This window comes from Hyaena hyaena, unplaced genomic scaffold (genome assembly GCF_003009895.1).
Source record: "Hyaena hyaena isolate Hyena2069 unplaced genomic scaffold, ASM300989v1 scaffold_1229, whole genome shotgun sequence".
Lineage (NCBI taxonomy): Eukaryota > Metazoa > Chordata > Mammalia > Carnivora > Hyaenidae > Hyaena > Hyaena hyaena.
The window spans coordinates 131,850-147,920 of NW_024081853.1; the positions used below are offsets into that span (position 1 = coordinate 131,850).

Here is a 16,071-nt window from a genome sequence, read left to right on the forward strand (position 1 = left end):
CTACTTTGGATGACAATTTTATGCTAAAGTACTGGATTTCAAAGTTTTTAAGAGCTGTATTTTTTAAGCTATACTAAAAACCTTCACAAATTCACAAATCTTCCCAACTCCCAACTTCTCTGCATGTTCCTCAATTGTTAAGTTTTTATTTTATTTGAAAATGATAAATCTTCTTGACTACAGAGTAATTTTAATAAAATGAATAACTGTTCTGTGCTTTTAAAAACAAACACCACAGAATGGCTGGAGCCTCTGTGCTCTCTGCATGGATGGAGTGGCTCACTGCCAATGAGATGTCACTTTCATTAAGTTATTGAGAGCCGGAGAGAACCTTTCTAAGTCAGGCACAGCATGCTGGCAAATGCAATGTGGATGTCCTCATGCCTGAGAAAGCATTCCCTCCACTTGACCAGATTTCTTTCATCTTTGGGTGCCTCAGTTTCTCTGTCTCTAACAGAGCACAATAATGCCCACTTCACAGGGCTCTTGTAGGATTAAAGGGATGATAGCCATAGGGCACTGTCAGCCACTGGGAACAAAGACATGAAGTAATTGCAAAATGTTCGGTTCTGCTTCTCCAGCTTGTGGAAAAAGGGCTCCCACTGACTTGAAAGACAGCATCATACACAGATGAGGAGAAGCCCACTGGGAGAGCAGAGCCTATTACCTTCATTATCATTGTCCTAAAGTGCAGAGAAGAGAAAGAGCAACAAAGAAGCTCAAGAACTGTGGCCACACAAAAACAAGATGAGGACTAACAAATGGGCCACGAAAGAAAATCCAAAAAAATAAACACCTCAGTTTAAAAACAATCCGTGAAGATTATACGCCAGAAGCTAAGAAACCACCTATATATACTTGGGTCACTTAATACAGTGATGCACTTGTATATTTTTCACAATAGAGTGTACCCTGTCCTTCACTCTACCTTTCCTTACATTATCCACTCTAAATGTCTAATGGCAGTTTCCACTTTTAGAGTGGATTAAATTTCAAAATTCCTATGTAGATAACATTCTGTAAAGCACCTTCAAATGATTAACCAATAGACAATAAGATTGAAATTGGTGATACTATTTTATCATAAAATATTAAGACTTCCAAGGCTGGGGGCGCCTGGGTGGCTTAGTCGATTAAGTGTCCGACTTTTGCTTAGGTCATGAGCTCGCGGTTCGTGGGTTCGAGCCCCGCGTCGGGCTCTGTGCTGACTGCCAGCTCAGAGCCTGGAGCCTGTTTCAGTCTGTGACTCCCTCTCTCTCTGACCCTCCCCTGCTCACGCTGTCTCTCTCTCTCTCTCCTAGAAATAAATAAAAACATTTAAAACAACAAAAAATAAATAAAAAAATAAAAAAGACTTCCAGGCTGAAGAATGAGTTGGGGCAAGTAGAAAGTGCCACTGGTGTTTTGGTGAACTCATATTCAAGTAGATGTAGGACATTCTCCTGTATATTAATACATGCTACTAAAATTGAATGGGTAAAAATGATAAGTAGTAGATGTCATTCTAAGCAGTTATTTTCCCAGCAAAAGCTATATATGAAGAGTCCTTCAGCACACTCGGGGAATGCATAGAAATTCACAAATCAATTTGCTAAATTGGCTTGGCTGGAAATCATTCTTTTGTGCATGGATCCAGCTGAAAGGCATTTCTGAATCTACCAGATTTGCCCATGGCTTCTTCAACCAGTGCTAAGAGTCAGGGAACATCACAAAAAGAGTGTGGGCTTCAAGGTCAGTTAGATTTGGACTCAAATTCTCCCTCCACTATATCACTGGCTGAGTGACTCTGGGTAAGTCACATGAGCTCTCTGAGAAGAGGATTATATACTCATGCCAGCCTTGCAAGGTGCCATGTCCAACACATGTCAAAGAGCCAAGCACTATATACTTGGTTTAACCTTTTCAGTAGAGCTATAAACAACCCAGAATGAGAGAAGTTCACACCAAAAACCATCTGCTCCCTCTCTCTGCTGCAGGCCAGCTGGACAAGTGATATAAAATAGAATAGTTTTTAAAACATTAATATAAAATGCTTGCACATACTGAACCCAAATAGGGGCCTTCATTTAAGCATCCAGACCAGTCAAACTGAAGTTCTAATAATGTAAAAATTCTTAGATGTCAAATGATGTTCTAGTTTACAATCTGTATATTTCTGCACTTGCAGAAATGATCCACAATTCATCTTTTAAAACCACACACCTTGGCCATTCCCAGCGGGTTTCCTGAGGACTACCTGCTGTCAGGTGAGCCTTGGGTCTTGAATATGTAAGATGGAGAAGCAAAGGGAAGTATCTTGGAGCAGTCAGTGCTCATTCTATAAGTGAAAATGCTAAACTTGGAAAGGGGAAGGTGCTTGCTCAATGCCAAGCAATGAAGGCCATGGGTTAGGATTTTTAGGAAAGTCACTATAAACCAAAACTGTGACACATTATAATAATAATCTCATCACAGAGCTTCATTCACTGATAGTTCCAATTCTGTGTCCAAACAACATCCCTGCCTGCCAGGTGCTGGCTCTGTCCTTTGGGAAGGAAGCTCTCCTCCAATAGCACAACAGAGTAAAACCTACTAAGATATGTATTTTATATTTCCCAATATGACATAGAACTGAGTTTCTAATATGTCTGGGGGGTGAAAAATCTGAAATACAAAAAAAAATCATCAAAATATCCCTTTGCACACTGATGTGACATTTGCTGTCCCCTGGTAACTGTCCCCTAATAGTCCTAAGCCTACAACTGCAGAAAAATGGCATCATGCGAGCATAAGTCCACAGAGGAAAGTTAATAAAGCAAATGCTTAGCACACATGTTTTAGAGAGTCTATTATGCTTTTTTCTATGAAAATCAAATTCTCTGTTTAATTTCTGAGCATAATAATTTCTAACCACTGATCAGTATATTCTAAAAGGTGCTAGCCCATATGCAGCAAGATTTATAAACACCCAGGCAGAATGAGTTCCCTTTTTCATAACTCTCCAACCATTAATCATCATTGATTACTAATTCTGGTTCTATCTCTGTGAATAAGTTAATACTTTACCCTGAATAGGCTAATTTAGAGATGGATCATCCTGCAGCTAATTCCAGATCAAGGACACCTCCATGCTTTAAAACAGCTTTATATCAAAAGCCCTGTAGGAGACAATCATCAAGACCAAGCAGAATGGGAGCTGTAAGAGGGCATAAAGTCAGGGGACTTCAGGTTTTTAGGATGGGACAGGTCATAGAACCCGTCTAAAGGCTGAGGGGAAGGATCCAGAAGCTACAGGAAAATGCAAATCCAGGGGACGGTGGTAGTGAACCCAATGAGGGTGATAAGGGATGGGCCCCAGGGCATTGCTGGAGGGAAGGGTGGGAGGGGAGGCAAAAGCCAGAGGAAAGAGGACCTCAGAAAGAAAAGGGAAGGAGGGAGAAAGGGAGGAAGGTAGGCAAAGAAAGTGTCAAGTGTAGGAACATTTTAAAGTAAGTTTAGGTGACATTAAATATGGAGGTAAGGAACCATGAATTCTTTAGGACCTCGTCTCCAAAAGGTTTGGAATCTAACATAATTATACATGGAAAATATACTCAGAGATTATATTTGATTCTGTTTAAAACATTTTAATTGACTTTTTTTCTAAGGAATATGCTGAATTCATAATGGAGGAGAAAGAGATTATTCAGTCAGATTGACTTTTTTGTGGAATTTCAACTCAAAACTACTTGAATCCCAGCCTTTGACAAAGTTACATATCAATGGAGTGGTGCGGGGGAAACTTCAAGGAAAGAAAAACTCAAACTGTAAATTATCAGGTTAATTCACAGTGTGGACATAAGAAATAGCAAAGACACAGTTTGATATTTGGTTTGCAAAGTGAGAAAAGAAAGCATATTAAATTCTATAGAATAATCTTTTCTGATCACAGAAATACTAAGAACTCGATAGTTTTTTGGGGTTTTTTTTTTTTTTGGCTCCAATGACTTGTAAATATCTAGAAGAGCCCAGATTTTGAAGCCCTGAGGACACTTGCTAAAACTCAGAAATTTGGCACTAGTCATTGCACACAATTTGGGTTTTCTTTCAGAGTTGATATCTTACCAAATACAGCCATCTGTGTTCCCTCTGGGAAAGGTTCAACTGTTCTATTGCCATTGACATGATGTTTGGCTAGGAAAAAAAAAAAAGGGGAGAGAAGGAAAGAAAGAAATACAAGTTAAGTGTAAAGTTCCACACACATACTAACACATGTCATTAAATGTGTCAAAGAGTCTATTTCTCATTTTTAGTTAGAAGCGGCACCAAAGCTTACCCTTTTTAAGAAAGCTCCAATTATTTTTTTTTAGTCTCAGTGACTGAAGATCCTAGAAATGATCTGGTTCAAGCTTGTGGCTTTACAAAGAAGGGTGCCAGGGTCGGAGCTCATACAGAGCTAGCCAGAGCCAGCCCAGCCCAAAAGCTCCCAACTCCTAGCCCAGGGCCCCACTGCACCAGGCCAGGTCCTAAAGAACAAGGAAGCTCTGGGTTCCAGGGTGAATTGGGGAGGCTTTCTCTGAAGACTCCTGATGATCACAACATTGACTCAATCAAGGAAGTGAGCCGTGAAGACAGCAGGATAACATCAGGGCCAATTTTCAAAAAACACAGAATAGCAGAACACACCATTGCAGTGTTGCAATTCAAGCACTATTTCCAGGAGCCACAGACACTTGGCTGCTTAAAGATGGATGGATATCCCAGTGCTTCTTACTACCCTTCATCCACCCCAGTTCCCTCCACCAATCGTCCTTCCCACCCTGTGCATATCAAGGACTTAGAAATAAAAAGTGACCAGGTTTGGTTTTCCAGCATTAACTTGTTCTCAAAGCCTCCCAAAATGCAGTCAGATAGAGAAAATCTGAGTATGTCCAGCTATGAGTATTTTTTAAATATCCTCAGCAATTTTTGCATGTGGGCATTTATGTTGAAAATACATAGGAATGGCTAAGAAGCTTTGACACTGCATCACATAGCACATATATTTTTATTTCATGGGTCACATTAGATTTATGGAGCACTGGCAAAGGGCTCAGCATCACAGCTAGGCTCTGAGGGGCCTGAGGAGAGTAGGACATGGTCCCGGCCTTCTTGGAGAGTACAATTATCAAGAGGTAAAAATGTCAAACTTGACCAGAAAGCTTACAATTATGTGCTAAGTCCTAGAATGGAGACTAAAGGTATTGTAAAAATTCACAGCAAAGAAACAGTAAGCTGGGAGGTGGGAGCCAGCAACCTGGAGGAACTATAACTAGTGCAGTCTTAAAGGAGAGGCAGGGTTTGGAAAGGCAGAGGTGAGGAAGCTCCTTGAATGAAAGCCAAGAGTGAGGATGTAACCAAGGCATCGTCCAGGGCCAGAATAAAATCTAGTCTGGGCTTCACAGAGGTGATATGTTAAGAGGCAGTGGCAATGAAGGACAGATTGGTAAGCAGGGACCAGGTCATGGAAGGTCTTTAGAACCCCAGCTAAACCCGCAGGAACCCAAGGCAGGCCCTGCAGCACACCACAAGTCTTTTAGAACCTAAAGGTTTATGAGGCTCAGGCAAGTTTAGACAATCCCTTCAGAATACCATCATTCAGGGGCTTTCACTGGTTCCTAAGTAATGGTGGCACTATCCTGGGAACAGAAAACCTGGAGGAAGGGAAGAGGCTAGCCCAAGTCCCAGGTGGCCATGGGACCTTGTCAAGCACTCATTAATATGGTTAGGACCATTAGTTGCTAAATCCAAAGAAATATGATGAGGCTTGATGTTGAGGTCATAGTTCTGTTCTATAGTCAGAACCCCACACCCCCTGCCAGCGGTTCCTAAAAGTGTTTGCCTTTACACATATCAAGAGTTGTAAACCCATTCAAACTCTTAAATCCACTAATCTCACTCATAAGAAGTTAACCTAAAGAAACACGCAAGAGGGAAAAAAAGGTGACACACATAGCAATATTTATTACTTACAATAATGATATCTTAAAATCAACTTAATATCTAAAAGTACTAAAATTGCTTAGAAAATTATAATTCATGATTTGTCAAAAGCATGGAATATCATGCAATATATTTTATTTTTTTAATGTTTATTTATTTTTGAGAGAGAGATACAGAGTGTGAGTGGGGAAGGGGCACAGAGAGAGGGAGACACAGAATCCAAAGGCAGGCTCCAGGCTCTGAGCTATCTATCAGCACAGAGCCTGACATGGGGCTTGAACTCACGAATGTGAGATCATGACCAGAGTCAAAGTCAAACACTTTGACCAAGCCACCAGCACGCCCCAATGCAACATATTTTAAATATGGCATTTGAGAGATATTTGAAATGTATATAGAAATGTGAAAAAATATTTGGGACAATGGTATCGAAAACAATCCTATTGTAACACTGGATGTAGATTATAATGAAAACTAATTAAAATATGAATGCTTATAGGAAGAGAAATGTTCCTCTGGCAGAGAAACATACAAAAATGAAAACGACTAGGGAGATTATAAACAATATTTGCCTTTATTAATTTCCATTGTCATTGTAGATTCTAATTTTCTAAATGAAAATAGGTTTGGATTTTTAAAAATCAACAAAATTCTAGATTAAAAAATTTTTTCCTACAGTAAGTTCTTGGTTTCCCAGAACAAAGCTTATTTATAGCCCAGCTGAAATGCTATACACTTACAGTGAAAAGTGTAGCCTATTTGACATCTCCTCGCGGACAGCTCAAAAGCACCTCCAACAAAAGATGACCTTCCACTCTAAAGATGGTGCTCTTCCAGCATCCTCACCTCTGGGAATAAGACTGCCATTCTATTTTCTAGGTATCCTTGCCCGTTCTCTAGCCCTCACTACTCACATCTAATCTATCACCAAATCTAGTTACTTTCACCTTCCAGACATCCAGAATCCTTCTACTTCTTCCCTTCACCACCCAAACAAACCATTCCTCTTTGCCCAAGACTCCTATGAATGCCTCTAACTCATCTATGTCCCTGCTCCAATTCACTATTCCCAATGCAGTCACAATTACCTTTCAAAAAAGAAAGAAAAATTATGATTGCATGGCACAAACTCCCCAACACCTTCTCCCACCTTCTATGGCTTCCCACTGCTCTTATGTTAACATCAAAACTCTAACATGGCCTTCAAGGACCCTCTATCACAGTCATGTTGCTTTCCTAGGACCAAATACCTTCTTCTACAACACTCACCAGAGTTCCACCCTATACTTAGTCATTACCTGAACAAGAAGACTATAAGCACAGGAAGGACAGGGCTCATAGCTCCTTTGGTTCATCATTTCCATAATCCTAGCCTAATGGGGACACAGCATTAAACAGCTGTTCAATAAATAGCTGTTACATTAATAAAGGAAGATAGAAACAGTATAAAAAGAGAGACTAAAAAGTCTCTCTTCAGTCATTATGAAAGCTTTATTATTTGATATACTAAAGACATAGCTCTCTTTATATGTACATATGTCCCTTACACAAAAATGATCATTTAACATGGCCATCCAAAAATAGTCTCTCCAGCCAGGTGGCCAGGAGACCAAGGAACTCCTCTCTGTTCTACTCTATAAATGTGTGCCCCTCTTCCCTTCCCATTCATCTACTCTCATCTGAGAAGGCAGCACTGCCAGTGGAGCCAAGAAGACTAGAAATCCTACCTGAACCAGAGAAGAAGGAGGAAGTTCATATGCAATTCTCACCTCAATGTTAAGGTTCCCCTAGACCCCGTCTTTTATTCTAGAGCCTGAGGCCCAAAGATAACACGGTCCATAAACCTAATTTTGAATTTTTTTAATTTTTATTTCTTTTTGAGAGAGAGAGAGCACAAGTGAGGGAGTGGCAGAGAGAGAGAGAGATACACAGAATCTGAAGCAGGCTCCAGGCTCTGAGTTATCAGCATGGAACCCAACATGAGGCTAAAACTCACAAACTGTGAGATCATGACCTGAGCCAAAGTTGGATGCTTAATGAACCGAGCCACCCAGGTGCCCCTGATTTTGCACTTTCTTCTGAACTGCAGCTGAATCAGTTACTGGACAGCAAAGACACAGCATTAGCCAAGAAGAGATAGCACAGTATCAGCAGCTAAGGCCATGGGCTCTGGAACAAGACTGCCTTGATTTTGAACCTCAGCTCTCCCACTTACTAGCTATTGGAATGTGGCTTAGTCACTTAACCTATTTGTGCCTCAGTTTCCTCATTTGTAAGAGTTTCTTCATTGTAAGATTCCTCATTTGTACCTACCTTGAGGGCTGCTGAGAATTAAATTAGTTAATATATTTACAGCACTTAGAACAGTGCCTGGCACTTGGGAAACAACTCTTAACTGTTAGACTAGCATTATCATATGCGTGAGCTTTATTTTTCACAACAAAATCTGAGTCAGGAATGACAAGTACATGACACATGATGTACCTATTCTCCATGTCCATGCTCATGGCAGACATTACTAATCAACCACAGCATGCTTTCTCAGTCCCCAAATGTGACCAAAAAAATCTTTTCTCAACCTAGCATCCCATAGAGTCTCTTCTTATTTAGATGTATGTGCATATATGATGAAATTCTTTTGTCATTCCTGGTCTAAGTGAATAAAACAGAAAGATGGACCCCAACAAAAAGCCATTTTCCTTCTCATTTCTACATGAAAAAATGCAATTAAAAAAAAAGATCCTTTGAAAATCTCCAAAACTCTACATATAGCTTTAGGAATAAAAGAACCGGGGAAATCTGAGTGCTACTTTCCATTCTCTGATGCAAGAATGGTGAGTTCTTAAAAACCAAACAATGGCAGTTCTACTCCTAGAAATCGAGGCTTAGCTCCCAAGGGCACTTTCCTACCGAAGCTCTGCTGAGGCAAGTATTCAGGGGACAAAGAACCAGAGATCCTTTAATAACATTAGATAAGTCAAATAAGATTGGGGGAGGAGGCTAACTTAGGGACTTAATAAGCATTTTTTTTTTTTTCAAAATTGGTGGCACATGTCACCACGGAAACAATCAAACTAACTAAACGGAAAAGTCATTCATTGATTGGGTTCTGACTATTGATTACCAGCAGACCATGAAATGAAGACAGGAGTGGGTCACTAACAGGGACATCTGTTGCGCAGCCACAGCAGGGCGGATGCTTCCAATCTGGCTGGATGGGCAGATGTCCCTGCCCCCACTCCATGGGGGCACGTTCCAAAGCCACATGCTCCAGGAGGACAATCTCTGCTGATGGCCATGACGTGTCCTCAGTCAAGGGTATATGAGGACAAGGAATAGATTTTCATTTATCTTGAAAGCCCAGTGCTTGTGGAGCAGAGAGGTTAATTAGAGCAAGATTGGGTCAAAGTCAACCATCAGAGAGATTTCGAAGGGGATTTGGGGGACATGTTTAAAAGCTTCAGAAGAGGATACTGACACTGTTTTTTCTTTAGTTTTGTGAATATCTAATCCACTTCAAACTTTATGACTGTTTTCTTCCTTGCAGATAATACAATAAAACTTTCAATAATATACCTGCAATAATACAAATTCAGACATAAACCAACAGTGATTAGTTCCATGTCCTGTGCTCAAACCGAGAGAGGTAAAATTGTATCTTCTGGGTGAGGAGGAGAGTGTAGGGACGAGAGGTAAAATGGCAGGGAAGTGGGAGGCTGGAGGGTGGGCCCCTAGACCCTCACTATCTCCTGTAGGGTCAATCCCCTCCAGTCTGGGTGCCCATGATGACACTCCCGAATTCGAGACTCCAGGAACTGTTGCTGCTATCCTGGGAGTCCTGGTCAGCTGCTGGACCCAGAGCCATCCCAGGACTCGGGCAGCCTTGTGTCAGACTAAAGCCTCAGTGCTACAGGTCAGTTAACAGTGCAAGCTCCTCCCAGTCACATTATTAATCCTGAAAAAGCCAACCCATACTTGTCAAGTGTTACTATCAATCATTCATGCTGAGAAAAAAACCTATTGGAGATGATTAGCTTCAGTTGGGGCCGCAGTAAAAGTATCTTTATTTCATTCATATGGTAATAAAAATCTGTCAAACTCCAAAACAATATATGGTCTCACATTTCCTCTCATTGTCTGTTTCTTTGTGGCTCTTTCTCTGGGTCCCAAATTCCTAGGATCTCAAGGTACAAGTCAGGCTGGAATTAAGCAGGATTCATATTTGGCCCCCAAGCCCTAGCTTTGGACCAGCCCTTCCTGTCTCCAGCAGAAGGGCCCTGGATTATACTGATGGAGCATTTGGGGCCCTAGGTCCTGCCAAACTGCCCTCTATAGCATTTTAAGGATGATCTGACAACTGTGACTGTGAGTTTGAAAAGAAAGAGGAGTCAGAGTCCTGAGGGTGTGCTTGTCACCGGATCACTGAAATATGGGACGGGTATCTAGGAAAAGAGAGGTAATAATGCTTCTAGTCTCCCATGCCCAGAGGCACTGTGGTTTTGTACTGTTCCTATACACTGTGGTCCTTTACAGTTGCTATAATTTTTAGCTATGGTGTTTTAAGATGAAAGTCAACCCAGAGTGGGTTTTGCCCCAACAGTGTACTCTGTATGTGAGGAGGGGGAAGACTGGGAAGTGACACAGCAGTGGGAACATTACTGGGACATTGCTCAGTCTGAGGGCCAACCTCTGCTCTCTATCCATCCTGTGTCTAAAGAAGTCCAGGTCTTTCATATCAACTGGTGAAGTGCGCTACAAAAGGCAGGTGGAATGTGTGCTAGGAGAGGCTAGCAAGGAGTCCCCAGTAAAGGCAATGGTGGGAATGAGACAAAAGTCCTCCACTGATATGAGCAACGAGAGGTGAGCTTTCCTCTCATTGCTCTAGGAGGAAGGAAGTCCAGCCCTCATTGCCTTCCTCACGTGGTGACCAACAACTATATATTAATGGAAGCTGCTCTAAAAACAAGGTAAATTGCATGAAAAGCAGAAGAAAATCAGATGAAACAGTTTAAGATTATAGTTCTAAGGAAAAAAATCATATATCACTCAGGATTTTATCCCCATGCCTGGACTGCTGTCCTTCCCCCAGTTAAATCCCATCCACCAACACAACTCCAGTCTCCCTTCCCTTTTTGCTCTGCAGGAAGCAGACTGAAGCTCCATGTCTTGGCCACTAAAGGAGCTGATGCCCCAGCTCCAGCAGCTCTCGCACCTCCCAGGGTACCTCTGCTTGAGCTTGAACTTCACAATGTCAGAGCAGAACAGGGCAGAACAAAGCAGGGCCTAAACCCCAGCATACATGAAACACATTTTAGTGAAGCATAAGCTAATACTTAGGGCTGGGGTCTTTGGTTCGTATCCACTGGCAATTACATCTTGAGTGTTTAATATGTGCAGGATACTAGGTATTGTGGGAACAAAGATAAATTTCATAGATCCTACACTAAGGGTCTCCATTTAACAAACAAACTTGTTGAGAGAACCCTAAGGGGAGACTCCTAGTTCAAAGAATGAGGCAGTGAGGATAGGGCTATGTTTTAAGAAGAGTAAAGCATTATGCAAGCATGGGACATTTTTATTTTTCAAGTGACTGCTGTATTTTCTGAGGTCTGCTCAGTGCATAAGATCATGAGTGTGACTACAAACCTGGAACAGACACACCAAATGGACGTACCCTCAGACAAAAGCCCTTTTCTGTTCCTAAGAAAAACTGGCCTAGAATGATCCTACTGTGTTTCTGTGTCCCCAGGGCCACAAGAGTGTCCTGAGGGGGTGAAGGAAAGTGAACACAAGGGTACCCACGACTAGAGTCCATGAGGCAAGCCAGAAGCCCCAGAAACCAGCATCGGAAAGATTTCTGCATGCGCCCAGGTAGGCTTGCCACAATTCTGTAAAAGACAGCCATCCCACTGCCTTAGAGAAAGTGGAGAAAGACAGAATGTGCATCACACATAAAAAATTCTAAATAGATAAGGAACAAATAGATACATGAATAGATGCTCAACCACATGAGATACTATTTTTAATTCATGAAAATGGCAAAACTTACAAAGCAATGCTAGCTACCAGTAAAGTTGTAGGGAGATAGGCCTTCACATGCACTACTCATGAAGGTGAGAATTTGACACAATACAGCAGAATACAGTCTATTTGGAAAGCAATCTGGCAACATACATCAAGAGCGTCAAAAGCATTTAGATCCCTGACCTCATAATTCTAAGTGTAGATACCTACCTTAGGAAACCAGAATGGAGGCAAAGCTTTCCAAAGATGCTAACAACAGAACTGCTTATAATAGTGAGAAACTAAAAACAACCTAAGTGGCCCAACAAAGGGAGATAATGAAGTAAACTACGAGACACAGTTCTAAGGTAGAATACTGCATACTAATTTTAAAAGTATGATCATAAATAGGTTTTGTTCATGGCATCAGGAACAGTAAAGGTAAAGTTACATGGGGAAAAAAGCAATATATAAATAAGGATCTTACTCAATTAAGAACAAAGGCACAGAAAAATGATTAGAAGGAAACAGAATGCAGAGGTAAAAGTGGCTGTCTCTATATGCTGAATTATGGCTGATTTTTCTTCTCTCTTTATGCTTTTATTTACTTCCAAATTTTTCTTGAGCAAATACTTCTTTGATAATCAGTAAACCATAAAAAGTAGAAAAAACTACAAAGCAAACTTGATAAAGAAGAAATCTAGATCCTATCAGGTATACTTTCAAGTTATAAAAACCTAGGGGCACATGGATGGCTCAGTCGGTTAAGCGTCCGACTTCAGTTCAGGTCATGATCTCACAGTCAGTGGGTTTGAGCCCTACGTCGGGCTCTGTGCTGACAGCTCAGAGCCTGGAGCCTGCTTCAGATTCTCTCTCTCTTTCTCTCTCTCTCTCTCTCTCTGCCCCTCCCCTGCTCACTCTCTGTCTCTGTCTCTCAAAATAAAATAAAGACATTAAAAAAAGTTATAAAAATCTAAACATTTTCCCTGAGTAGAAAGAGCAAGAGAACACAATAAAACCCTCTTAAATGAAAATAGCCAATGAGCAGATTATTTCCTGATTAATCACCTAAGGCCTCATCAAAGGCCATTTTCATTGCAGTTTTAAGTACCTTGAACGCTCTGGCTTGCTCCTGGAAGGCACTGCCCCCTAAGTGATTAGTGCTGGAGCTGTCCTGGGGCTTCCACTAACTCAAATCAGCTGTATCACAGGCCTGTTAGATCCTCTCTGATGAGGGCCATCTCAGACATTGTCCCTCACTTGGGTAGGGCTCATGAGCTACTGAAATCATAGGCAGGCATGTGAGAAAAGGTGAATGAAGGTTAACAGAGGAATGGGACATATTTCTGCCCTGGTAAGTCAAGGCACAGGGATCCACATCCTGTCCCAATAACATCACAGTTCAGAAAACAACTACTGAACACCAGTCATATGCCAGGCACTGGGTTTACTGTCAGCGTCACAAAAATAGTAAGACAAGGGGCACCTCGCTGGCCCAGTACAGCATGAGACTCTTAATCTCAGGGTTGTGAACTCAAGCCCCACACTGGGCATGGAGCCTACTTAAAGACTTAAAAAAAAATTTTTTTTAACAAAAATAGTAAGACAATACCTGCCTTCTCCTTCTCCTCCACTGACCACCAACCAGGCCACTTGTTAGGGCTGCTGATCAGGTTTACCTACACAAGGCTCCTGTGTTAGCAGCACCACCTACAGCTCTTAATGCATCCTGTTACCCCATATTATCAGACTAGCATGAGTTCCCACACTACATTATCCCAATAAAGCATTCCATTATCATTCATTTTATTTTTAGAAGAATTCCATTTTTACCTTTGTAATGGTGTTATTAGTTGCCACATTTAGGAACCATGTCTGACTTAGGCATCTGTGATATGCATGTAATATTAACTGATGGAAAGTTTCCAGCTGACTTTTATAAAAATCTCCATGCTCCCTTTTAAGCCATGTAATTCCTAATGACTACCAAAATTAGATAATTTTGAGAATAGAAATTCCATTTAAAATAAAGTTATCTTAAGGATTAAAATCTACACGTCATCCTGATGAATGTTACATCTCTGTGAATAGGAGAGCTGAAAACAGTTGTACTAAAAAATGGGACTGTAAACCAAAATGATCTTTTATTCTAAATGCATGCTTCCTACTGATCCCAAAACATGTTTGGATTTATAAGATGAGTGTTAAACATAACTATAAAGGATAACACAGAAATCGTACTTTTTAGTATTATTTTAAAAACTTTGGCCTTCGGGGTGCCTGGGTGGCTCAGTCGGTTAAGCATCTGACTTCGGCTCAGGTCATGATCTCACGGTTCGTGGGTTTGAGCCCCGCATCAGGCTCTGTGCTGACAGCTAGCTCAGAGCCTGAAGCCTGTTTCAGATTCTGTGTCTCCCTCTCTCTCTGACTCTCCCCTGCTCATGCTGTCTCTATCTCTCTCTCAAAAATAAAATATTTAAAAAATAAATAAATAAAAAATAAAAATAATAAAAATAAAAACTTTGACCTTCAAAGACCTGTAGGGGAACCTGGCTTCCCTGGCTTACACGACTTTGGTGCCTTATTCATAGATGAAGCAAAATTATCTACAATTTCCCCAGCATTTGTCAATGTCAATTCTGCCACATTAAAATAATCAATGTTGTGCAGAGTATCCAAGTCCTGTGAATGTAATTCTGGCATGAGACCACAGAGATGTTTTCTCAACCCATCATCAGAGTGCTAGGATCACTTTGGAGCCCAACAGTATGCCTCTAATACCATTAAGTCGGCTTTTACAAATGGTTCTGTACACCACATGGAAATGTGGCAGCCACAGCACGCAGCAGACCCTCTTTCTTCTTCCTTGTGAATCTGTCAGCAGCCTTCAGCAGGAAGCACATTGCCCCTTAATGGCACATAGGCTGCCTGAAGGTTGCGAGAGGCACAGTTAGCTGTCAGTCAGCCAATGGGCAGGAACAGTCCAGTACCTCCCCCTTCCCTCCACCCCCACCCCTTCTGACAGTGATAAATGATCAGGCCCTCTGCTCAGCTGAGCCTGACTGGTCCAGACCTCCCCTTGCAATCTGTTCCAGACCAACACTAACCTTTCCCCCCAACAACCTCCATCAGCACTACAAAAGGGCCTGCTACAGGGTTAAGGTCAGATTTGTTTGCTTTCTTGCTGCTGTTCTTTCAGGAAAAGGAATTATTATTTCTTTCTAAATAGAAGCTCCTAATCAAAAAAGGAATATGTTGTTATAAACCTTATGGGAGACTTGTCTCAACTCTCTCCTTACATTAAAAATGAAGGAGATACAGCTAAATATGGAACTTTAAGAAGGAAGAAGAATAGTCATAGATATAAACATAAATGTCAACTTAGCTTCCATTAAAATCAATAAGCTGTTGATTATCTGTTGGTGGGATAAGGAGAAGGAGACAAAATATTCTAAGGGGAATAAAATATTGATAAAGAGACAGAACATTAACACTGAACATTAACAAGATTCATCAGAGACTAGCTTCTATAGTACATTTAGCTCATATACAAAGTCGTTTCATGTACAAAGGATTGTTTATAAACAGATTGGCACCAACTTTTTGCATAAAATCATCTCTGCCATGGAATAATACGCACCCATTATAAAGAATAAGGCAGCTCTACAGCTAAGGACATGGACCTACAAGATATACCACTGATAACTGGAGGAGAGGGGAATATATCAACAAGCAGGATAATGTGTATGATGCACTAAATTTATTTTTGTTTCCAACATTCTGTCTTTACTTTTTGAACTTTGGTCCATGTGATATAATATATTTTCAAAAATAGAAATTAAAAAAATAGAAATAAAAAAGTATTTTAAATGTCCCCAGTCTTTACTACTCAGTGATTAGCCCTGCAACCCAAGAACCTCTTCCCAGGGCAGAGGCGCCATGCTGAGACACAAAGTGGCCAGTGGCAGGCAAGCAGCCCCTGGGCTCGGATCATCCTGATGCTTACATTTTATCTAGGCCCAGGACAAATGTCAAAGATGATCTCACTTGAACCTCAGCAGAACCGCTTGAAAACCAGCCTTAAATTCTCAGCAGTCTGGGGCGCCCGAGTGGCTCAGTCAGCTAAGT

At 41.1% G+C, this 16,071-nt stretch overlaps 1 protein-coding gene across 2 annotated transcripts in view; it reads right to left on the minus strand.

Moving 5' to 3' along the window:
* LOC120224669 (mitochondrial peptide methionine sulfoxide reductase) overlaps positions 1 to 16,071 on the minus strand; it is a 289,915-nt gene that overhangs the window by 109,324 nt on the left and 164,520 nt on the right. Inside the window, exon 2 of one of the 2 annotated variants that reach the window (XM_039222937.1) lies at positions 4,084 to 4,152. The exons of the other annotated variant lie outside the window; for it this stretch is intronic. Within the exon in view, the coding sequence (XP_039078868.1) occupies positions 4,084 to 4,152 (69 nt within the window). The remainder of the gene's footprint in view (positions 1 to 4,083; positions 4,153 to 16,071) is intronic. 2 annotated transcript variants of the gene reach the window in all.